The sequence below is a fragment of the Tupaia chinensis genome, unplaced genomic scaffold (genome assembly GCF_000334495.1).
Source record: "Tupaia chinensis unplaced genomic scaffold, TupChi_1.0 Scaffold146140_1, whole genome shotgun sequence".
In the NCBI taxonomy this organism is placed as follows: Eukaryota; Metazoa; Chordata; class Mammalia; order Scandentia; family Tupaiidae; genus Tupaia; species Tupaia belangeri.
This window is the reverse complement of record NW_006205995.1, coordinates 1,153,671-1,179,608: the sequence shown is the minus strand read 5'-3', so window position 1 is coordinate 1,179,608 and position 25,938 is coordinate 1,153,671. Positions and strand designations below refer to the sequence as shown.

General features: G+C 43.8%; 1 protein-coding gene across 1 annotated transcript in view; it reads right to left on the bottom strand.

The window, feature by feature from the left end:
- The window catches only part of LEO1 (LEO1 component of Paf1/RNA polymerase II complex), a 41,565-nt gene that overhangs the window by 15,429 nt on the left and 198 nt on the right, over nt 1-25,938 (bottom strand). Inside the window, exons 2-9 of the mRNA XM_006168741.3 lie at nt 22,740-23,495; nt 20,074-20,178; nt 17,953-18,047; nt 17,022-17,167; nt 15,573-15,657; nt 10,790-10,884; nt 9,291-9,425; nt 8,063-8,198 (exon numbers count right to left, since the gene is read on the bottom strand). Coding sequence (XP_006168803.1) covers nt 8,063-8,198; nt 9,291-9,425; nt 10,790-10,884; nt 15,573-15,657; nt 17,022-17,167; nt 17,953-18,047; nt 20,074-20,178; nt 22,740-23,495 — 1,553 coding nt within the window. The remainder of the gene's footprint in view (nt 1-8,062; nt 8,199-9,290; nt 9,426-10,789; nt 10,885-15,572; nt 15,658-17,021; nt 17,168-17,952; nt 18,048-20,073; nt 20,179-22,739; nt 23,496-25,938) is intronic.

Sequence of the window (25,938 nt, the reverse complement as noted above, 5' to 3'; positions counted from 1 at the left end):
CAGGAATGTGCTACCATTTCTTTGAAGGACTTCCCTATTCAATTGCTCTGTCTTATTACAGCTCTGATTCTGTTGCTAGAAATTCTATGCTAAAGGTTGTTTCAGTAAATAATATTGCAGCTGTACTGACGTCAGAGCAACAGTCGCTGTCAGTGGTTCAGGACCACCGACCCACCAGCTGACTCCTTGTCTACATCTCCACGGGAGTGGGAAATGCAGAGGAGGGCTGGAGGACTGAGTGGCTCAGAGCGCTCTTCTAACACAGCCGGCACCTGCAGGTCCTCCAGCTCCCCTAGCGGGCACAGGAAAGATGGGAACTGGAGCAGGCCGGGCTGGAGCCAAAGCCCTCACACACCACTGCAATAGGCCTATTGCTGGATCTGGTCTAGCAACCCCATCTCCATGAACAAAATAGAAGACAGAGGGAAAAGCAGGGCTGAGGGCGAAGCGGTCAGCAGAGCCTGATGATGAGAACAGTTAAGGAAGGCTGTGGGCCGGGTGGTACTCGGCATTAATGCAACTGGACCCACAGTGGAAGGTCTTGGGTTCCCCTCCCAGGGCCTTCCTGTCATGTTGGACACACCTGTGCATGTGCCCACGATCCAGGCCCTGGCTGAGGCTGGGGTTGGGTCACAGCATAAAGACCCTCTTTCTCTTTGATTGAAGGAAACAAACTTAATTTTAAAAGGGAAGGAAAAAGGGAAAGGGAAGAAAAGGGAAGAGCTCCGAAGCAACTGGACTGCCCCGCCGTGTCCTGTGGCATTAAGGAATCTGTAACCCCATGGAGCAGGCCACAGGAAGGCTGAGATCTAGCCAGGACTGGAGGAAATAGACAGAGGCAAGGGGGACGAAGCCCTGCATCCACTCTCAAAGCCAGAGCTACACCAAAGGTCACGGTGCCGTTACCAGCACGCACTCCTAGGGACAATGCCCCAGGACTGAATTCCTGCCTAATGGACAGCTGTGTTAAAACTGAAAATCTGGGGTTGGGGGTATGGGGCTGGAGAGGGTACTCGAGAAACAAAAACCTTTGACAGACACAGGAATACAAGTACATAAGGCAAATGAGTTGTGAAACAGCATACCACAACTGAATGAAAAAACATTGCCAATCTTTTGAATGTGTGTGTGTGTATGTGTGTTTCAAAAAAGAAAACTAGTAGAGTAAAAACAGTACACATCAGGACCAGCAGATGACATAATGGTTACATTGCTGGACTCCACGCAGTCGATGGTGGTTCGAGTCCCAGACCTGGTCCCTGACCCAGCAGCTTAAAATTCACCCTGGGCACGTGTGCATGTGCGCTTGAAATCCCGAGAGGAGAATGGAGGAGAAGGGATTATGGCATGGCCATTCCCCCTGGGGGGGGTGATTTCTTGCTTTCTGTCTCTGTCTCATGCATGCACTATAGCAAAAAATGTCTCTAAAGCAAGAGAAAAGCCAGCATACACCATGATGTGGTGTTCTTTGTTGAAAACAACAAACTCGGTACTATCCTTGGTTTGACGATTACACATTGTATGCATACTTTGAAAATCCATACGTACCCCACAAAGACGTACAAATGTAAATACGAAATTATAAAATGAAATAGAAAAAACTGAAGAAAAAAAATCTACCAGGTAGAATGTTATAAAATGACCTTTGAAAACCATACCCCTGGGAACCAGCAGTTAGCGTAATGGCTATGTCGCTGGACTCCCACGTAGTCGACCGCGGTTCGCGTCCCGGACCTGGTGGCTTAAAACTCACGCCGGGTGCGTGTGCGTGCGTGCCCAAGATCCCGAGAGGAGAATGGAGGAGAAGGGATTGCGGCGTGACCATCCCCCCTGGGGGGTGATTTCTTGCTTTCTGTTTCTAATGTCTCTCTCTGTCTGGCGAGCGCACGCGCCCTAGAGTGAAAATCTCTAAAAAAACAAAAAAAACCCAAAAAAACCATACCCCTTTCTTTCTCTTCGTCAGATTCTACTTTCAACAAGTTCCATTCAAACTGGTCTACTCCCTACTTTAGACTAGCTCTTCCCATTTCCAACGATTTAGCAAGAAATCACCTCCCAGGGAAGATGGCCACACTGCAATCCCTTCTCCTCCGTTCTCCTCTCAGGATCTTGGGCACATACGCACACGCGCCCGGCATGAGTTTTAAGCCACCAGGTCCAGGACGCGAACCGCGGTCAACTACGTGGGAGTCCAGCGACATAGCCATTATGCTAACTGCTGGTTCCCACCAATGATTTTTGATGTGGGATTCCAAACCAGACGTAGATGATCGTTGAGATAACATTTGAGTTTGGATACCTCAACCACCAGTTTGCTGGTAACTCCCAGGAGGAAGCTTAGCAGACATACCTTAATCATTTCTGTACGCTGGCATTCGGGATCACGGCCAGCCATCGGTAAGATTCTAATCTTCTGTGTCTTTGAACATCTATCCGCAAGTGACAGAGTCATCTTTCTATGTGTGGCACTGTCTGTAGAGTGAGGTCTGCCAGGAAACGGACAGAAAATATTTCACTGTTCACCAAATACATTTGTGACCAATCATACCCACACCACAAAAACAAGAGGCCGCTGATCCTTTCCTAGTCACCAGAAAAAACAGACGGGAACACTAAACTGACCCAGTAGGTGGGGGTCTGTGAACTCTTTCTTCCATGGCTCAGGGAGACATTCTTATTTCACGAGCAAAGTAAGAAATAAAAGGCTGAGGTGAAAAAGGCTCTGCACAGTGTGATCACCTTCTAGGAACCGCAAATGGGCAGACTCCAGCAGCATTTACTGGATACTTTGTGTCAAGCGCTGTGCTGTGTTTCACAAGCTACCTGACATAATTGTCCCAACTACCCTAAGATCATTGTAACATTCTATAGACTAGGAAGCCGGGGTGATGAGAGTTTGGGAAAGTTGCACAAGGTCACACAAGTGTAAACAGAACTTAAATGCAGGTCTGTTTCTTTCCAAAACCTAAATTCTCAAAAAGCTAAATCATGACCAACATTATTGTGTCCTTGCTAAAGGTAAGCATTACAGCCAGGAGCATAGTCTGCTTTGAACCAAGAAAAGGGAGCCGTGAACGCTGCAGTGCAGACCTGCAGCCTAGGAAAGGGAAGTGGCCTCTTGCAGACCCGAGCACTCGGTGTGCTTGGGGGCCAGGCCCTGCAGTGTCAGATGACTGCGGTCTTCACATCCGCCAGCTCACTACCCTTCCTCTGACTGCAGGCACACCAACGACCTCTAGCTACCGATTAGTTTCCCAGGTCAATTTTACTCAGAAGAAAGGACACAGTGACCAGGAAAGAGAAGTATTTTAGGTCATTTGGCAATGGTCATGATCAATGGAATAAACTGACATCCTGGTTTACATGTCTTTTGCTAAGTCGGGTGAGTATGACCCGGTTCCCTGAGAAACACCTTTCAGCACACTTGACAAAACAGCCTGTGAGCCTTCAAGCAAGGACCAGATCTTGGTTCCTGAATGGCACTGTGGGGTTAGAGGCACCGGGAGTCAGGCACTACAGGAACACCTACGCTTTGCTGCTTTTACTGTAACAAATAATACATCAATAAGAACAGTTACCTGAAGGTAAGTTTCGTTTTAAAGACTGCTTGTCCCTGTAGACCAGTACCTTGTCTTATAAAAAGATGATTGTGGTCACCCTGCAGTGGAGCTTTGTAGACATCAAACACCTCGTTGCCTAAATGCAGTGACATGCTGAAAAGACAAAACATTTCATGTCATGAAGTCCCAAAGTTTTTACTCGACCATTCTCGTAATGTGATTCAACGACTGCTTTCTCTTTTCACATAGAACTCAGAAGGGAAAAAAATAATACAAAAGTCACACTGAGACAAATGGATTGACCATACTTTAAGATCTTTTGTGAATTGGGACCAGCAGTTGGCGTAATGGTTGTATCGCTGAACTCCCATGTAGTGGGGTTCACGTCCCAGACCCGGTGGCTTAAACTCATGCCAGGCACGTGTGCGTGTGTGCCCAAGATCCCGAGAGGAGAGTGGAGGAGAAGGGATTGCAGCATGGCCATCCCCCCAGAGGGTGATTTCTCACTTTCTGTCTCTCTGTCTTTTCTCCAAAAAAAAAAAAAAAAGATCTTTTGTGCATCAATAAAATGTGGGGAAAAAAAGTTTAGTATGGAAGGGAGGGAGGAGCAAGGGAAAAGAAAAACGGGTAAAAGTATGTTTAACTGATAAAAAATGAAAAGATACTTGCTGCTGCTGATGTATATAGTTAATATCCTTGTCTTGACTGACATGCATGGTATTTGTGTTAGAAAAATAAATGCATACTATAAAGACATGTGATAAAATGTAAATTAAAATAAAGAATTAATTAATTAATTATAAACACCAATGACAAAAGAAAAACAGACTGACTGTGCAGAATAAATCCATGCTATGTGGCATTTACCCAGTCTCTACCATGTTCCCAGGGAAACAGGATTTTTCTAAAGTGTCAACATGAGAGTAATCCGCAGTTAGGGAGGGCAGGTCTAATGTTTCCAAACTAAAATTCTATTGCCAAACGGGATGATCACATCTTTGGTCTTTGTTTGTTTAATAAAGATGGAGTTTCATTATGTTGCAATCCTCCTGCCTTGGCCTCCCGAGCTGCTGTGACTACACATCACCACACCTGGCTCTCTCAGACAGGGTCCTGCTATGTTACCTGCAATGATCACAAACTAGAAATCCCACTGCCTCAGCCTACCGAGCAGCTGGGACAACAGTGTGTACCACTGCACCTCGCTCCCCTACTGCTCTGTTCCCCCAGAGTGTGCTGGATATCAAACCCTGGCCTCCCCGTGGCCTCAACCTGCTGAATGACAGCATCTACCTGAGCACACTAACATGCTAGATATGGCTTACTCTGATGTCTCCAAATAACATAGTTAACCTCCAGCAAACTGCTTCTCTCTGCTTCTCTGTCTTCTATGCAATCATGGGGAAAAAGTAATGAAAGTTCTTTTAATAGGTAGCCCCAAATGAAGCCCTATTCTAAAACCTGATATCTTGGCCCATTGTGAGTAGTTCAACACTCCTCAGGCGTTTTGTGCTCACCTTCCATCTGACCACTTGACTATCCGAGCATTGCTTTCTTTAATTTCATTTCCTTCTTCATCCCGGCGTATTCTCCACCTTATTGTGTTTTCTACCTGTTTTAAAACACAAATGGCTTTGAAATTGTAGTTTAACTGACTCTAAGCTTTTCTCCTCCTGAGAGGGATAATCACAGGATAAACGTACGTAGGTAGTGACAGAAAAATAGGCTAAATTAAAACCCCTCTTCTTCACTTACCTAGAGCTGTTAGATAAGTTAAAAAGGAGAAAAATATATGCTTAAGTAAATTTCTGAGCTCCTGGTATCAGAATCAGAAGAAGCTTAGAGTCAGAGCATTGGATCAGATGCTAAATTTGCAGCAGCCCTGGGATAGTTGAAGACACAGTAAAAGCTATGAGGGAAGAAAGATAAGGAGGTAACAATTTAGAATTGATGGGATCAGCAGATGGCATAATGGTTATGTCACTGGACTCTTACATGGTCCTGGACCCAGCAGCTTGAAACACACCAGGCACGTGTGTGTGCATGCCCAAAATTCCAAGAGAAGAATGGAGGAGAAGGGATTGTTGCATGGCCATTCCCCCTGGAGTATGATTTCTCATATTCTGTCTCTCTGTCTTTCCAGCAAGCACAAATGCCGTATACCAAAAATCTCTCAAAAACCCAAACTCCCAAAACAGAACTGAACAGAGCTTAAAAAAAAAAAAAAATTGTGGAGCCAAATAAATTTTAGCTCAGAGAGATATAGAAGATTCCCACATGTGGGTAAGAGTAAGGAAGGACACTATGAAAATTGAAACCAAGTGTTTGATGGGTTTAGAACTTATTTCACCTTCACAGTGGAAAAAACTAGAATGACTTGGAAGTTAAAAAATACAGTTATGGGAGCAGTAGGTTGCATGGTAGTTAAGGTGCAGAATTCCCGCATGGCTGACTGCGGTTCAGGTCCCAGATGTGGTGGCTTTGAGACTTTCTGGACGTGTGTGTGCATGCGCGCATACTCAAAATTCCAGTAAAAAAGTGAAGGAGAACAGATTGTGATGTGGTCAACTCCCCTGTGGGGTAATTTCTCACTCTCCCTCTCACTGTCTCTGTCTCTCTGACATGCAGTCACCCTATGGCAAAAAACTTAGAACAAAAACAAAACAAAACAAAATACCATTGTTGAAATGACAGTCAGTGGGACTTCCAGGAAAATATGGCACGTTACCATAGTTTATCACTGCGGCATCCTGAAACCCACTGAGATGACAATAAAGAATAAAAAAGGAATATCCTCAAAAAGGAATATACTTTAAAAAGGCCCAAGAGAAGGGGGATGAAGAGGGCAACGAAGAGAAGCCAACACTGCAAACGGGCATCTCTAAGACACGCTTCCCTATGCCCATGCCGTCCACCCTGTTGTCAATCCTAGAAATACCGGCTCCCACTTCCACTTGGACTTTCTGATTCTCCACTCTGTTAGCTGCAATGTCTCCCCATGGTTCCCTTCCAGTTGTTTCCCTTTCCTTTCATATTCCTCACTAAATAAACAACTATAGAGTAATCTGATTGAATAACTCAATACTACTCACGCATTAAATGTGATGTCATACCTGAGATTTGTTTCAAAATAGGCTACAGGAAGTGATAGCGTGTTCAACTTGACAACCATTGAGGTGGGTCTAGACCTGTGAGTTCATTAAACTCTTCTTACATTTGTGTATGTTTGCGATTTTCCTTGATGTGGAATTAAAATGAGCAATTGGTTACTATTCCTGTCTTCTCTCTCATATAAATATATAAACACATATGGGCCATTATTAACTGAGAAGCCATTCTGAAAAATGCTAATATATAAGTTGTTTCAAATAATAATGATGTGGGTTAGCCGGTGGCATGGTAGTGAAGGAGGCTGGATCCCACATGGCTGACTGCACGGTTCTTGTCCCAGACTCCATGGCTTGAAAAACAAACCAGGCCCCTGGCGTGTGTGTGTGTGTGTGTGTGTGTGTGTGTGTGTGTGTACGCACGCACAAAATCCCAAGAGGACAAACGGAGAAGAAGGGATTGTGGCATGGCCAATCCTCCTGGGGGTGAATTCTCACTTTCTCTCCCTTTCTTTCTCCGATGAGCACACGTGCCCTATAGCAAAACTTTTAAAAATAATAATAATGATGCGATGACAGGACACACTGCTAGGTCTTACTCTACTGGTATGAAGGGCAAATGAAAGTTATTTCTAAAAAGACAGAATCTCACAGAGGTAAACACACTACACTCGGTTCCTGGTTCATAAAAGAATTAACTGCACTAACCACTGACTCCTCGAGACGGGTCAGCCTACTCTTCCACACCAGTCAAGACACAAAGCCCAGGGTTATGCTTCATCACGTACCAAGGTTTTAAAAGACAGCAATCTATGCTCAACACTGACATTTAGAGGAGAATGGAGGAGAAGGGATTGCGGCGTGACCATCCCCCCTGGGGGGTGATTTCTTGCTTTCTGTTTCTAATGTCTCTCTCTGTCTGGCGAGCGCACGCGCCCTAGAGTGAAAATCTCTAAAAAAACAAAAAAAACCCAAAAAAACCATACCCCTTTCTTTCTCTTCGTCAGATTCTACTTTCAACAAGTTCCCATTCAAACTGGTCTACTCCCTACTTTAGACTAGCTCTTCCCATTTCCAACGATTTAGCAAGAAATCACCTCCCAGGGAAGATGGCCACACTGCAATCCCTTCTCCTCCGTTCTCCTCTCAGGATCTTGGGCACATACGCACACGCGCCCGGCATGAGTTTTAAGCCACCAGGTCCAGGACGCGAACCGCGGTCAACTACGTGGGAGTCCAGCGACATAGCCATTATGCTAACTGCTGGTTCCCACCAATGATTTTTGATGTGGGATTCCAAACCAGACGTAGATGATCGTTGAGATAACATTTGAGTTTGGATACCTCAACCACCAGTTTGCTGGTAACTCCCAGGAGGAAGCTTAGCAGACATACCTTAATCATTTCTGTACGCTGGCATTCGGGATCACGGCCAGCCATCGGTAAGATTCTAATCTTCTGTGTCTTTGAACATCTATCCGCAAGTGACAGAGTCATCTTTCTATGTGTGGCACTGTCTGTAGAGTGAGGTCTGCCAGGAAACGGACAGAAAATATTTCACTGTTCACCAAATACATTTGTGACCAATCATACCCACACCACAAAAACAAGAGGCCGCTGATCCTTTCCTAGTCACCAGAAAAAACAGACGGGAACACTAAACTGACCCAGTAGGTGGGGGTCTGTGAACTCTTTCTTCCATGGCTCAGGGAGACATTCTTATTTCACGAGCAAAGTAAGAAATAAAAGGCTGAGGTGAAAAAGGCTCTGCACAGTGTGATCACCTTCTAGGAACCGCAAATGGGCAGACTCCAGCAGCATTTACTGGATACTTTGTGTCAAGCGCTGTGCTGTGTTTCACAAGCTACCTGACATAATTGTCCCAACTACCCTAAGATCATTGTAACATTCTATAGACTAGGAAGCCGGGGTGATGAGAGTTTGGGAAAGTTGCACAAGGTCACACAAGTGTAAACAGAACTTAAATGCAGGTCTGTTTCTTTCCAAAACCTAAATTCTCAAAAAGCTAAATCATGACCAACATTATTGTGTCCTTGCTAAAGGTAAGCATTACAGCCAGGAGCATAGTCTGCTTTGAACCAAGAAAAGGGAGCCGTGAACGCTGCAGTGCAGACCTGCAGCCTAGGAAAGGGAAGTGGCCTCTTGCAGACCCGAGCACTCGGTGTGCTTGGGGGCCAGGCCCTGCAGTGTCAGATGACTGCGGTCTTCACATCCGCCAGCTCACTACCCTTCCTCTGACTGCAGGCACACCAACGACCTCTAGCTACCGATTAGTTTCCCAGGTCAATTTTACTCAGAAGAAAGGACACAGTGACCAGGAAAGAGAAGTATTTTAGGTCATTTGGCAATGGTCATGATCAATGGAATAAACTGACATCCTGGTTTACATGTCTTTTGCTAAGTCGGGTGAGTATGACCCGGTTCCCTGAGAAACACCTTTCAGCACACTTGACAAAACAGCCTGTGAGCCTTCAAGCAAGGACCAGATCTTGGTTCCTGAATGGCACTGTGGGGTTAGAGGCACCGGGAGTCAGGCACTACAGGAACACCTACGCTTTGCTGCTTTTACTGTAACAAATAATACATCAATAAGAACAGTTACCTGAAGGTAAGTTTCGTTTTAAAGACTGCTTGTCCCTGTAGACCAGTACCTTGTCTTATAAAAAGATGATTGTGGTCACCCTGCAGTGGAGCTTTGTAGACATCAAACACCTCGTTGCCTAAATGCAGTGACATGCTGAAAAGACAAAACATTTCATGTCATGAAGTCCCAAAGTTTTTACTCGACCATTCTCGTAATGTGATTCAACGACTGCTTTCTCTTTTCACATAGAACTCAGAAGGGAAAAAAATAATACAAAAGTCACACTGAGACAAATGGATTGACCATACTTTAAGATCTTTTGTGAATTGGGACCAGCAGTTGGCGTAATGGTTGTATCGCTGAACTCCCATGTAGTGGGGTTCACGTCCCAGACCCGGTGGCTTAAACTCATGCCAGGCACGTGTGCGTGTGTGCCCAAGATCCCGAGAGGAGAGTGGAGGAGAAGGGATTGCAGCATGGCCATCCCCCCAGAGGGTGATTTCTCACTTTCTGTCTCTCTGTCTTTTCTCCAAAAAAAAAAAAAAAAGATCTTTTGTGCATCAATAAAATGTGGGGAAAAAAAGTTTAGTATGGAAGGGAGGGAGGAGCAAGGGAAAAGAAAAACGGGTAAAAGTATGTTTAACTGATAAAAAATGAAAAGATACTTGCTGCTGCTGATGTATATAGTTAATATCCTTGTCTTGACTGACATGCATGGTATTTGTGTTAGAAAAATAAATGCATACTATAAAGACATGTGATAAAATGTAAATTAAAATAAAGAATTAATTAATTAATTATAAACACCAATGACAAAAGAAAAACAGACTGACTGTGCAGAATAAATCCATGCTATGTGGCATTTACCCAGTCTCTACCATGTTCCCAGGGAAACAGGATTTTTCTAAAGTGTCAACATGAGAGTAATCCGCAGTTAGGGAGGGCAGGTCTAATGTTTCCAAACTAAAATTCTATTGCCAAACGGGATGATCACATCTTTGGTCTTTGTTTGTTTAATAAAGATGGAGTTTCATTATGTTGCAATCCTCCTGCCTTGGCCTCCCGAGCTGCTGTGACTACACATCACCACACCTGGCTCTCTCAGACAGGGTCCTGCTATGTTACCTGCAATGATCACAAACTAGAAATCCCACTGCCTCAGCCTACCGAGCAGCTGGGACAACAGTGTGTACCACTGCACCTCGCTCCCCTACTGCTCTGTTCCCCCAGAGTGTGCTGGATATCAAACCCTGGCCTCCCCGTGGCCTCAACCTGCTGAATGACAGCATCTACCTGAGCACACTAACATGCTAGATATGGCTTACTCTGATGTCTCCAAATAACATAGTTAACCTCCAGCAAACTGCTTCTCTCTGCTTCTCTGTCTTCTATGCAATCATGGGGAAAAAGTAATGAAAGTTCTTTTAATAGGTAGCCCCAAATGAAGCCCTATTCTAAAACCTGATATCTTGGCCCATTGTGAGTAGTTCAACACTCCTCAGGCGTTTTGTGCTCACCTTCCATCTGACCACTTGACTATCCGAGCATTGCTTTCTTTAATTTCATTTCCTTCTTCATCCCGGCGTATTCTCCACCTTATTGTGTTTTCTACCTGTTTTAAAACACAAATGGCTTTGAAATTGTAGTTTAACTGACTCTAAGCTTTTCTCCTCCTGAGAGGGATAATCACAGGATAAACGTACGTAGGTAGTGACAGAAAAATAGGCTAAATTAAAACCCCTCTTCTTCACTTACCTAGAGCTGTTAGATAAGTTAAAAAGGAGAAAAATATATGCTTAAGTAAATTTCTGAGCTCCTGGTATCAGAATCAGAAGAAGCTTAGAGTCAGAGCATTGGATCAGATGCTAAATTTGCAGCAGCCCTGGGATAGTTGAAGACACAGTAAAAGCTATGAGGGAAGAAAGATAAGGAGGTAACAATTTAGAATTGATGGGATCAGCAGATGGCATAATGGTTATGTCACTGGACTCTTACATGGTCCTGGACCCAGCAGCTTGAAACACACCAGGCACGTGTGTGTGCATGCCCAAAATTCCAAGAGAAGAATGGAGGAGAAGGGATTGTTGCATGGCCATTCCCCCTGGAGTATGATTTCTCATATTCTGTCTCTCTGTCTTTCCAGCAAGCACAAATGCCGTATACCAAAAATCTCTCAAAAACCCAAACTCCCAAAACAGAACTGAACAGAGCTTAAAAAAAAAAAAAAATTGTGGAGCCAAATAAATTTTAGCTCAGAGAGATATAGAAGATTCCCACATGTGGGTAAGAGTAAGGAAGGACACTATGAAAATTGAAACCAAGTGTTTGATGGGTTTAGAACTTATTTCACCTTCACAGTGGAAAAAACTAGAATGACTTGGAAGTTAAAAAATACGGTTATGGGAGCAGTAGGTTGCATGGTAGTTAAGGTGCAGAATTCCCGCATGGCTGACTGCGGTTCAGGTCCCAGATGTGGTGGCTTTGAGACTTTCTGGACGTGTGTGTGCATGCGCGCATACTCAAAATTCCAGTAAAAAAGTGAAGGAGAACAGATTGTGATGTGGTCAACTCCCCTGTGGGGTAATTTCTCACTCTCCCTCTCACTGTCTCTGTCTCTCTGACATGCAGTCACCCTATGGCAAAAAACTTAGAACAAAAACAAAACAAAACAAAATACCATTGTTGAAATGACAGTCAGTGGGACTTCCAGGAAAATATGGCACGTTACCATAGTTTATCACTGCGGCATCCTGAAACCCACTGAGATGACAATAAAGAATAAAAAAGGAATATCCTCAAAAAGGAATATACTTTAAAAAGGCCCAAGAGAAGGGGGATGAAGAGGGCAACGAAGAGAAGCCAACACTGCAAACGGGCATCTCTAAGACACGCTTCCCTATGCCCATGCCGTCCACCCTGTTGTCAATCCTAGAAATACCGGCTCCCACTTCCACTTGGACTTTCTGATTCTCCACTCTGTTAGCTGCAATGTCTCCCCATGGTTCCCTTCCAGTTGTTTCCCTTTCCTTTCATATTCCTCACTAAATAAACAACTATAGAGTAATCTGATTGAATAACTCAATACTACTCACGCATTAAATGTGATGTCATACCTGAGATTTGTTTCAAAATAGGCTACAGGAAGTGATAGCGTGTTCAACTTGACAACCATTGAGGTGGGTCTAGACCTGTGAGTTCATTAAACTCTTCTTACATTTGTGTATGTTTGCGATTTTCCTTGATGTGGAATTAAAATGAGCAATTGGTTACTATTCCTGTCTTCTCTCTCATATAAATATATAAACACATATGGGCCATTATTAACTGAGAAGCCATTCTGAAAAATGCTAATATATAAGTTGTTTCAAATAATAATGATGTGGGTTAGCCGGTGGCATGGTAGTGAAGGAGGCTGGATCCCACATGGCTGACTGCACGGTTCTTGTCCCAGACTCCATGGCTTGAAAAACAAACCAGGCCCCTGGCGTGTGTGTGTGTGTGTGTGTGTGTGTGTGTGTGTGTGTACGCACGCACAAAATCCCAAGAGGACAAACGGAGAAGAAGGGATTGTGGCATGGCCAATCCTCCTGGGGGTGAATTCTCACTTTCTCTCCCTTTCTTTCTCCGATGAGCACACGTGCCCTATAGCAAAACTTTTAAAAATAATAATAATGATGCGATGACAGGACACACTGCTAGGTCTTACTCTACTGGTATGAAGGGCAAATGAAAGTTATTTCTAAAAAGACAGAATCTCACAGAGGTAAACACACTACACTCGGTTCCTGGTTCATAAAAGAATTAACTGCACTAACCACTGACTCCTCGAGACGGGTCAGCCTACTCTTCCACACCAGTCAAGACACAAAGCCCAGGGTTATGCTTCATCACGTACCAAGGTTTTAAAAGACAGCAATCTATGCTCAACACTGACATTTCTTGCTCTGAAACACTGAGGTTTTGAAGTGAAATATTTATTGGGTCATCGGGAAAGTCAGGACACATATTTGCACAGAAAAACATAGACAAATATGTCATGACTTTCCCAATGTCTTAATGTTTTTACACTTTGATATCCATGGTGGGTATCACAGGTTCTGAGAATATACTGGGTCATCGGAGAAGTCAGGACGTATTTTTTCATGTTGCTCTATACAAAAATGTACCATGACTTTCCCAGTGACCCAATAATAGATATACTGATACCCCCATCACAGCATGCTAGACAGAAGGCAAGAAAAGGATATAAACACATTTTAAAAAATCAATAAGGAGGGGCCAGCAGGTGGTGTGGTGGATAAGGGCACTGGATTCCCACATGGCCAACCATGGTTCAAGTCCTGGACCTAGTGGCTTGCTTTCTCACCTTCCCTTTCTCTCTCTCTCTCTCTCTCTCGTCAAATAAAGAAAAAAATCAACAATAACAAATGGAAATAAGTAAATAAATAATTCTTTAAAAAAATCAATAAGGAACTATCACACTCATTTATATAAATGATGAGAAATAACGAAAAACATAGTATAAGACCAGAGGCACTGAAACAGCCATGAGAAATAGACCTTTCTAGCTAAACAGACACATATCCATGTTTCCAAGGAAATCACATTAATAGATGGGGCTAATGGGGAGAGGGCAGTAGAGGGAAAATGGCAGCAAAAACAGTGTAAGCTCTGGCTCTACCGAGTGATCTTGAGCAAATTATTTCTATCTTCTTATTTGACATGCATTTCCATTATGAGGAGGAATGTAAAATCATTTCACTGAAAAGCTGCAGAACCCCAGCCCTCTTAGATATAAACGATCAAGGTTGTTTAGGTATGTATGGACGCACCACACTGGGACAGGTGAAATTATCAGCAGTGTAGAAATTCAGCCTCTGAATTCTAAAAATGCCAGACTGTCCCTTCCTAACATTCGAAGGCCATGTAAAATAAAAGGATGCACAGGAAACCCTTCAGATTGAAGAAGCTCCACTTCCAGTATTACTGGTTGAACTGCCTCTTGTTCCTTGGGAACAACTCAGCTCTAAAATGTCTGCTTAACCTAGTTCCTTACTGAAAAGAAGATTAGAGACCCTCCTTGGCAGAGGGAGCAACAGTACAAGGCATCAGAGCGATGCAGTAAAGGGGAATTCAGTACGAAGGAATTCTCTCCTGCTGGTCAGCACGAGTAATCAAAGAACAAATCAGAAGGGCCAACAGAGAGAGCCATGTAGTGAAGAGTTAGGTACCAGTAGTCAATTCTCCTTTTTCATGATTTGTTTATCTATAGATTAAAGAGCCCAAAGAATTTCCTCCTCAGGAAACTGCTAAAATTTATCCTCAGTACTTATGAAGGTAGTTCTAAATACCTTATCACAGTACTACTTATTCTGAAGGAGTAGCTATCCATTTTTTTAATTACTTATTTATTATTTTGTTTTCTTTTATTAAAGTTTTCTATGGGGCATGTGTCCTCACCAGAGAGAGACATAGGGAGAGAAAGTGAGAAAGCAAGCCACCAGGTCTGGGACTCAAATCATGGTCAGCCACATGAAGTCCAGAGCCTTAACACCATGCCACCTGCTGGCCCCAAGTAGCTATTAATTTTTAAAAAGCACCAATAATCTATTACAGGACCAGCAGATGGTGTAATGGTTACATCGCTGGACTCTCACGTGGCCGACCATGGTTCAAGTTCTGGACCCAGAGGCTTGAAATTCATGCTGGGTACATGTGCGTGCATACCCAAAATCCCAAGAGCAGAATAGAAGAGAAGGGGTTGTGGCATGTCCATCTCCCCTGGGTGGTGATTTCTTGTTTTCTGTCTTTCTGTCTCTCTGGCAAACACACATACTCTAAAGCAAAAATCTCTCTCTGAGAAAAAAAAAAACAAAAACAACAACAATAAAAACTATTTACACCAAGAAACATGACCAAAGAGTGAGACTTTTATAAAGAAAAAGTCATATATTTTCTTCCTTAAAAATATTTTGAAGAAGGGCCAGCAGGTGGTATGGTGGTTAAGGTGTGGGGCTCCCACATGGCTGACCACAGTTCAAGTCCTAGACCTGGTGGCTTATATTCTCACTTTCTCTCTTTCTCTCTGTCTCTCTCTGGTGAGCACATAAGACTTATTGCAAACTATAAAAAATAATAATGATAAATAAAATTAAATAAATATTTAAAAATATTTTGAAGAGGCAGACAAATAATTAAGAGGAAACATTAAAAAAATAAAGATTTTCAAAAGCTGAAGTCTCAAGTTAGTACCCCCAGATTTTACTTTACAAAAGAAAAAAGTAAAACATGGAATAGTACCTTTAATTTTAACCTGGTTCTACCTTCTTCATCCAGCATTTCCTCATCTTCAAATTCATCTTCATAATATTGAGGATCAAAAGGTCTATAAATTGTTTTAAAAATAAACTATTAATCATATTTCAAAAAGACTACTATTTAATAATATCTCCATTAATACACACCATTATATCAAAAACTATAGGATAATTTACAGGATCATGGTCAAATATCTTCAGGTTCAACTTCAAGAAAGTATTCAAATAACTGTACCTTTTTTTAAAAAAATTAATTAATTGATTTATATTTGACCAGAGAGGAAGAGAGAGAGAGAGAGAGAGAAAAGGAAAGTGAGAGCAAACCGCCAGGTCCAGGACTTGAAACAAAGTCAACCATGTGGGAATCCAGCGCCCTTAACCACCACGCCACCCGCCGGCCCCACCTTCTTAAAATTTGATGTTATATATATTGTTTGAAATAAAGTACAAGTAAGGACAGATATTCAAAATATTCTTTACTCTTACAATTTTCCCAAGGAATAGGCTACCTATGCTCTTGTAGGGAATACAAAAAGGAGATTGCACAATAGCTGAACTGTTAACTTGATAAAGATGCCTATCAACAGCTGGACTGTCTGAAGCCATCAACTTTCCAGACCAATCACGGCTCCAAAACACCTGCAGTTTCTCCAGCGAACACCATCACGCTCAGTTTCAGCTTTTCCAGGGCGGCTCTAGCTAAAAAAATATCTTAAAGACTTGTGATGATTAATTCATAAGAAAATATCGAACTGTTAAAAACGATCGGGACCAGCAGTTAGTGTAACGGCTATGTCGCTGGACTCCCATGTAGTCGACCGTGGTTCACGTGCGAACCCGGTGGCTTAGAACTCACGCCGGGCGCGTGTGCGTGCGTGCCCAAGATCCCGAGAGGAGAATGGAGGAGAAGGGATTGCGGCATGGCCATCCCCACCTGGGGGGTAATTTCTCGCTTTCTATTTGTGTGGTGAGTGCACGCACCCTATAGCAAAAAAACAAAAACAAAAACAAAACCTCTCCAAAACAAAACAAAACAACAAAAAAACCGATCACAAGCATTAAAAGTCTTCCTTATTGGGGGCTGGCAGGTGGTATGGTGGTTAAAGGCACTGGACTCTCACATGGCTGGCAAGGGTTCAAGCCCCAGACCTGGCAGTTTGCTTTATCACTTTCTCTCTTTCTCTATGTGGGTCTTGCTCTGGTGCAATTAAAAAATAAAGAAAATAATATATATATATATATTTTTTTTAAAAAAGGTCTTCCTTATCAGTAATCCATCCTATCTCAGGATATGCTTGACTTCTTTTTTCAGAGTTATGTGACCAAGTTTCCATTTTTGTGATTAGTCAACTCAATATAAGGCAAGAAAAATATCAATCTTCCAAATATTTTTAGTCAACACATAGAAAAAACCTTGAATTGATTCCCTTACCTGGGCTCTACACTGAGGAAGTTGGGCAATTTAACAAAATATAAGTCGTTTCCCAAATCAGTGTTTACTTTGGGTATTTCTACTTCTATTCTGGTTTCAGGGATGGGTTCCTCCTCCTGCTGATCCTGAGGCAATCCATTTTCATCCTAGTGAAAGAATCACACAATTTTAGAGCTTGTGGGGACCTTAAAAATGGCCTGTTCAACTGCATGTTTAATGACCGGGGTGAGCAAGAAACACAGACATCACATTAGCAGTCTCCAATCCTCACTGTTACCTACCCACCCCCCAAAAATTTCATGGGAAACAAGATTAGTTTGGACACATCAATAAAAGAAAATCTCTCTTTGGTGATAACTCTGTCTTCTAAACATTCATCGACACAAGCATAAAATTAATCAACACTTCAACATCAACATAGCGCATGCTTCTTTGCATGAATAAAGGAACACTTAAGGGGCCGGCAGGTGGCATGGTGGTTAAAGGTGCCGGACTCCCACATGACCGACCACCATTTGAGTCCCGGACCTGGCAGCTAGCTTGCTTTCTCACTCCCCACACGTCTCTGTCTCTCTCTGGTCAAAATAATAATAATAATAATAATAATAATAATAATAATAATAATAATAATAAAAATGATGTTAAAGAATTCTTAAAAAAAAAACAAACCAAAACACTTAAGTAAATGGTTCTCAAATTGCAGGTATTCCCAGTCTAGCCCTCTAAGGCATGGCACTGACCTCATGTTGGGGCAATTATTTCTACTTCTCTTTGTATCCAAGAGTTCCCTCTGTAACTAAGTCATCTACATCTCCAAACTACAGTTCAGCTATCAGCAACTTCTTCCTAGAGTAAGAGAGACCCTTCACCTCCGAAACGTTTTATTTACCCTTGAATAAGGGGTTCGTTTCCCATGAATAATTCTACTTACAACAGGCTGTCCTGGAGTAGGCGGTTTATCTTCTCCATCGCTCCCTGAAGATATATCATCTGCCCCTCCAAACAGATCCATGGTTCCAGTGTTATCTTCAATGCAGGAGTGAAAACGCAGTGTTAATAGTTGTGAGTGCTGTCAGCTCCAACGCGGATCACATCAACACCCTGCCAAGGTTTCTGGACCAGGGCTAGAGATGACCTAAATCGTAACTCGGAGCCTGCCTCCCAAACACAGCATGGGAGCGTCTGCGGAGAGGGAAGGGGGCACACCCCACCTGCCCACACTCACGCACCTTCCTGATCGACTGCCTTCTTAGTTCTGTCACCATCCAGCATACCACGCACTTCTCATTTACTTGTGTCATTAAGAGTCCCCCTACCCTGCCTGCATCCCACCAGAATGCAAGTTTTGCAAAAGAGGGATTATTTTTTAAGGTCATTTGAACATTGCTACATCCCCAGTGCTCACAACAGCACTAGCACAGAGTCCTGACAAACATTTGTGAACAAAACGAAAGAACGTTCACAGTGTACCCAAGTCTCACAACAACCCATAACATGGTTAGCATCATCTCTTTTACAGATCAGAAAACCGAAGCTTAGCCATTAATTTGACCAAAATCACACAGCAAAAAAGTGAAGATGAAAGGACTCGAACTTAGATCAGTCTATGCACATAATAATTATAGACCTTTCTGTACGTCTCAGAGCTGGCCCAGCCTGGTGTGCAGTTTGATGCAAACTGAATCGCAGTGCTAGAAGAAACACGGCTGGCTGTGTGTTCAGATCTCTAGGTCAGCCTGAAAAGACAGTGGGTGTACGCCCATGTGTCTAAGCTCCTGAGCAGCTGAAGAGCTGGGGCAAGAATATTATAGCATGACAAGACCCTGCCCCTGCTGAGGTGCTTCTCTCTCCCTACCCTCATGCCAGCATATAAGCTCTCTATCATGAATTTTAAAATAAATAAATAAATTGAAAAATCCCAGAAGTTACTGTCCAACTCTCTCATTTTCTTAGTCAAACCTCTAAATGTTTTCTGGAGTTATAATATTACTTATGATAATTTACAGAACTTACTGAATAATTTTTTTCTTAATTTCACTATTTATTTATTCATCTAATTGCTTTCTTTTTTTTTTTTTCAGTTTGACCAGAAAAAGACAAGGAAAGAAAGAGAGGGAGAGAGAAAGCAAGCTGCCAGGTCCTATACTTGAACTGCAGTCAGCTGTGTGGGAGTCCAGCACCTTAACCACTATACTACCTACCAGTCCCAAAGCTACTGAATATTAATGTCTCATTACCATTAGCACAATAACAGTGGTATATAATAAAACAAGCTATCAAAATTACATTTGCAGGGGCCAGCAGGTGGAGTGGTTAAAGCACTGGACTCCCACATGGCCAACTATGGTTTGAGTCCTAGACCTGGTGGTTTGCTTTCTCACTTTCCCTTTCTCTCTCTCTCTCTCTATCTCCCTCTGTCTCTCTCCGGTGAATATGTATGCCCAGTTGCAAATGGGAAAATAATAACAGTAAATAAATAAATTTTCTAAAAAATTACACTTGTGGGCCAGCAGGTGGTGTGGTGATTAAGGTGTTGTACTCCCACATGCCCAACCACAGTTCAAGTCCCAGACCTGGAGGCTTGCTTTTCTACTTTTCCTCTCTTTCTCTCTGTCCCTCTCTGGTCAAATTAAACAAATAATAAGGATGATAGTAAATGAAATAAAATAATTCTTAAAAAAAATTACATTTGCTGTACCTTTCATACTAACATCTTCATTGCAGTTATTTGCCATTTGCAAAGAGTCACACAGAGATACATAGAGAGACCTCCTTTTTTCATTACGACAGATAAACTTGACACTGGAATTTTACTCTTCATCTAACCTTATCTCAGAGAAGCAGTTTCCTCACTTCATGTCAAACTGTTAAGAACAAGATTCCCAGGATTATCATAATTCAACGGTGATTTCCATCCCAACAAGAGGCCAAGTCCCCTAATGATGGATTCATCTTAACTATAAATAAGGAGGCAAGTGCTTCTTCAACTGATTAAGCACGGGCAGCATAATATATATGTGTAATACACATATGCGAGAAATAATCGGGGTACCTTTCGGCACTTCGGTGTCGCTATCTGCTTCGGAGTCAGATGCGATTGCGTTCTTGCGCTTCATTCGTAACACTTCATCCTCACTGTCGCTGCCTCTGGCAGACTCTGTAAGACCGAGATGAAGAGTCCTCCACAGTCATTGCAGCGTAACTTCAAATTTGGCATGTTAAAAGCAACATTGGAATAAGCAAACTGGTGTGCTGATACAACGCAGTGCTACTCAGCGATAAACAGAAACGTAAACAGTGTGGGTGTGTCTATTAATTAAAAACTTTATGCTAAGTGAAAGCCAATCTGAACAGGCTTCTGCTACGGCTTGGGTAATGGTGTATCCCACAAAGGTTCATGTTTCAGAATTTAGTCCCCAGTGTATAATGGCACTGGGAGGTGGTGAGACCTTTGGGCAGTGAGGCTTATGGATGGTGACTTAATCACTGGAGACAACAGCTTCATGACTGGACCGATTCTGTCTGACACAAGATCAAGAGAATTCTTGCTCACGTGAGAAGGGGTTAGTTCTCAAGAGAGCAAGTTGTTACAGAAGAAAGGTGGCTGAGCCCAGGTCTGTCGTCTGCACACGCCGCCACCCTCTCTGCTTCTGTTGGTCCTGTTGTGATTCTGGCCCACAAATTTGGACTTTCTGGTTACCAGAATCATGAATCAAATAAACTTCTATTATCACCCAGTTTCAGGTGTTTCTGTTAGTAATGCAAGAATGAACGAATACTGCTAACTTACTGTATAACTCCATTTATATGTTCTTTTTTTTAAGATTTTTTTTAGATTTTTGCCATAGAGTGCACGTGCTTACCAAAGAGGAGACAGAGAGATGCAGAGAGAGGGAAAGTGAGAAATTACCCCCTGGGAGGAGGGGGATGGCACACCGCAATCCCTTCTCCTCCATTCTTTTCTCAGGATCTTGGGCACGTACACACACATGCCCAGCATGATTTTTTTTTTTTTAAGAGAGGGTTTTGCTATAGGGCGTGTGCACTTGCCAGAGAGACAGAGACAGAGAGACAGAAAGCGAGAAATAACTCCCCAGGGGGGATGGCCACACCGCGATCCCTTCTCCTCCATTCTCTTCTCGGGATCTTGGGCACGCATGCACACGCGCCCGGCTTGAGTTTAAGCTACCAGGTCCGGGACTCAAACTGCGGTTGACTACATGGGAGTGCAAGGACATAGCCATTACGCTAACTGCTGGTCCCAGCACAAATTTTCTTTTCAAGCCACCGGGTCTAGGACTTGGAACCACAGTCAGTCATGTGGGAATTCAGTCACCTTAACCACGCCTCCTGCTGGCCCTTCATGACACTCTTAAAAAGACAAAAAGCTCAGGGAACCAGCAGTTGGTGTAATGGCTATGTCATTGGACTCCCATGTAGTCAATCACGGACCACGGTCAGCCTGAAACACACTAGGTATGCGTGTGAGGGCCCAGCACCATGGCCTAGAGGACTGAGAGAAGAGATCACGGCGTGGCCAGACCCTGTGGAGAGGCTCATCTCCTCCTGTCCCAGTCTCTCAGGTATACACAACATCATAAAGGGGGAAAAAGCTCAGCTGGAACACGGTACCCACACCTCAACACAGTTCCCCTGTGAGGACATTTCAACGGTATTGTTCTTCCCTCAGGTGAAGCATGCTCTTCAATTACCCACAGAAATGGAACTAAGTCAACCCATTATCTAGCTCCTCTAGCATACAGCTCTAAGATTACTGTCTTAAAATGTTTTCTCCAGGCCAGCAGGTGGCATGGTGGTCATGGCATTGGACTTCCACATGGCTGACTACAGTCCACAAGCCTGGATCTGGCATCTTGCTTTCTCACTTTCTCTCTCTCTCTCACTCTCTCTCTCTGCCTCTCTCTGTTGAGTACATGTGTCCTGTAACAAATTATAAGTAACAATAATAATAAATAAATCATTATAAAAATGTAATTCCTCTGGGGCCAGCAGGTGGCATGGTGGTTAAGACACTGGACATGGCCAACTGCAGTTCAAGCTCTAGACGTGGCGGCCTGAAAATCATGCAGGGTGCATGTTCATGTGTGCCCCAAATCTCGAGAGTCATGGAAGAGAAGCGACTGTGGTATGGCCATTCCCCCAGGGGTGGGGGGGAGAGTGGCTTCTCACTTTCCCTCTCAGTGTCTCTCTTCTCTCTTTGGTGAGCTCACATGCCCTGTGGCAAAAAAAATAAAAAAAATAAAAATAAAAAGTTTCCCCCATTAACAATTAATAAGTGGACAAGGAAGAAGTAGAAAAATAGATCATAACTATTTAAAAAAGCGAAATGCGTAGAATTAGAAAAGGTTGGGCGAGCTGGTACAATGGAGGTTAAGGCAGCTGGATTCCACGTAGCCAACTGTGCGGCTCAAGTCCTGAACCCCACAGCTTGCAAAACATACCAAGTGCGTGAGCGCACCCAAAATCCCAAGAGAATGGAGAAGGCATGGCCATCGCCCTACAGGGTGCTCTCTCATCTTCCCTCTTTTCTCTGTTCCTCTCTCTCACACAAGCGCACACATCCTACAGCAAAATTTAACAAGAAAGAAAAGGTTAAAGAGAAAAAATGGGTAGTAAAGGAGAATGAGAGGAGAACACGGGCCACGGCTGTCTCTGGAGGCTCACACCTAACCATTCTGCTTCTCATAAACACAGTACCTGATTTATGGTCCTGTTCCTCTTCGTCGTCCGAATGCCTGCGCTCTTCATCGGAGGCCTGTGGTCTTTCATCATCAGAATTTTGCATTTTCTCCTCATCTGACATCTGTGGTCGTTCTTCATCATCAGAATTCTGTTTCTCATCATCATTATCAGAAGCTACGGGTCGTTCATCATCTGAATTAGCCTTTTCCTCCTCAGACAGCTGTTGTCTCTCATCATCAGAAAGCTGGGGCCGCTCCTCGTCATCTGTGTTCTGCATTTTCTCGTCATAATCAGAATTCTGCAGCTTATCTTCATCAGATCCCTGTGCTCGCTCCTCATCATCAGAATTCTGTATCTTTTCATCATCTGACTGGTCGCTTTTATCTTCCCTGTCCCACTTTTCATCATCGGAATGGGCTTTTTCAGAACCTTCAGCATCTGAGTGATGGCTCCCTCCGTCTGACCTTTGACCTTCATCATCATCCTCATTATGGGCTTCAGATCCACTGTGCTGATCTACATCGGAAGGATCGTTGTCTTCATGGTCGGAGCGTTCAGAAGCTTCTGACCTATTGTCTGATCTATCAGAGTGATTGTCACTGCCACTACGATGAGAGGCCCCCTCATCCTCACTGTCGTCCCCAAACAGTTCCTTATTACTTGGCTGTCCTGAATCACCTCTTTCATCTTGATCGCTTTCACTTCCAGAGGCATTACTGCCAGAAGCGGCATTCTCTTGATCGGAATCCGAGTCAGATCCAGAATCAGAATCTAAGGGGTCACAGAAACATAGAGTAACATCAACCAAACAAGGAAGAGGAAGGAACTCTGAAAGTCCAACCCACTGTGACAGCAGCAGAGGTACTGACCGCCACCATTAGAATCAACTTTGCCGTACTCTGATCAAATGCTGTAACAACCGGGAATACTTGGTAAAAGAAAAAAAAAGGCAAAAAAATACTCGCTAAATCACAGTAAGAAAACACAACTTTGTAATGTTTACACTTCGGTTGGTCCCATTTCTGCTCAGCAGTACCTTGAGGATAACAGCCTGCATTTCTGGTACAAGAAGGACTTCAGGAAGGAGAATGGACCACACCCACAAAGTTCACATGTCTGGTGGATTCCTGAAGACATAGCTCAAAAAGCTTGTCTTTATCTCACCTAACCTGGAGCTTTCTCAGTGCTGAGAGCTACCTGGGCAGTGCTTGTCAGAAACATTAGCAGGTACTATTAACATCAGGTCCTTGGGAAAGTCATGGCATAGTTACCTGCAAAACTGCATCAGACCCAATAATTGCCTCTGCCTGGGAGAACGGATAGCAACTGTGGCAAACAGAGGAACAAAAAAGCTTGGGAGGAAAGACTGAGGGAATCAGAAGATACCGAGGCTCCTATAATTCTAAGAGATCTAGAAGGTCAGGTCCATGCCCAGTGCCGAAAATTTGCTCGGGAAAGAACTAAGAAGGTCCTACGTGCTCTTCTCTGTCAGCCTTTAGGCTTTGTGCAAGCAGAAGCTAAAGGCAAAAACAGGGTTGTACACTCCATGGCTGAATGCTAAAAGCATGCTCCTGGGCTGGCAGGTGGCATGGTGGTTAAGGTACTAGACTCTCACATGGTTGACAGTAGTTCAAGTCCTGGACCCTGTGGTCCAAAATCACAATACATAGATAATCCATAGATAAATTAATGAATAAATGTTAACACACACACACCTCAACATATGCAGATAGCAAAGTATGCAAAGACTAGGAGATTTTTGGGATTCTAGGCATTTAAGGGAATCCTTATCCAATCACTTACTTCTCTTCTGACTAAGCTAACAGTACAGAGACTTCATCTGCTACACGTGACAATAAAAACAGACTTCACAAACAGATGAAGAGAGTCACTGCCCTACTGGTACAAAAACAGCAACCACAAATCCTTAGGAGGAGGGAGGATGTGATTTCCCCAGTTGCCCTATTAGAGTATTCTAAATACCCAGCTGTCAACAAACAACAAACGACTGTAAGGCACGCCAAAAAACAAGGAAGCATGGCCCATACAGAGGGGCAAGGGAGATGGACACACGGTCTTGTCATCATTGTAGCTCCAATACCTAGCAAGGTAACTAGAACATGGGGGAGGGGGGTCAATACATATTTATGGAATGGATGAGCAACTTCATGGAGGTCAATCTTGGGAAAGTTCACAAAGACTTGTGCCCCGGAGGGTGAATGGGATAAAGATAAGTAAAAATCTGGGGAAAATGAAAACATTAGTAAAGGTGCCAGAAGAAGAGATGGTGTACAGGACTCTCTACTCCCAGACTTATCCCGACTAGAACCTCCTAGATACTCACTTGGGTAGAGCCCTCACACTAGAATTTAGTTCTCTGCACTCCCACCCCACCTAATGCTCCCTTCACTACACTCTATAAATTACAAATAAACTAAAATTAGAGAAAATGGCGAAGGAAAAAAAATCACAACAATGCACTTTACTAAGGAAAAAAATATATACATATACTATCAACACTTTGAGCCTGTAGGGTTGGAAGAATTCTGAATTTGGTTTTGGGCCCATTCTCATTTCAAACAACTGCTTTTCCTATTTCCAACTGAAACCTCCACTGCCTCTGTGCCAAAAATACTTGCACCATAAACATCTGTTCCACCATTTATTCCATCCACAAATCCTTCACCCCTCTTCTACCAATGCAGACCCCCAATGCTCCCCCATCTCACATCACAGTCAATGGTGGAGCTTCTAGACAGGCTCTCAGAGGACATATGCCTAAGTGTGGCGTGGCCCATCCCGGTGCTCTTCCCTGACACCTCGTGCAGGCACCTCAAGCTCCCCACCACGCCACGCTCCGGTGTCATTCACGAGCGTATGGGGAGCCGCTCTGTAAATGCGTCGGTCCATGAACGCCTCGCTCCCATTCATTCAGCAGCCCTCGCTGTGCGCTGGCCTGTGCGAGGCAGGTCTGTGCAGGACCCCGGGTTCCGGCCTCGCCTGCGCAGCCTGTCCCGCGCCTCCACCCTGGTCGCGTGCTCCCCGGGCTCCGCACGCTCCCGGGCACCGCATGCAGGCGGACATCAGAACTCGGCGGCGCAGGCTGCGCGGACGGCTCCATCCCCGCTGCCGGGAGGGTGGCACCGCCGGGAGGGCAGGGGCGCTGAGACGGCACTAGAAGACGCACGCCTCCGCCCGCCACGCCCGACTCCGC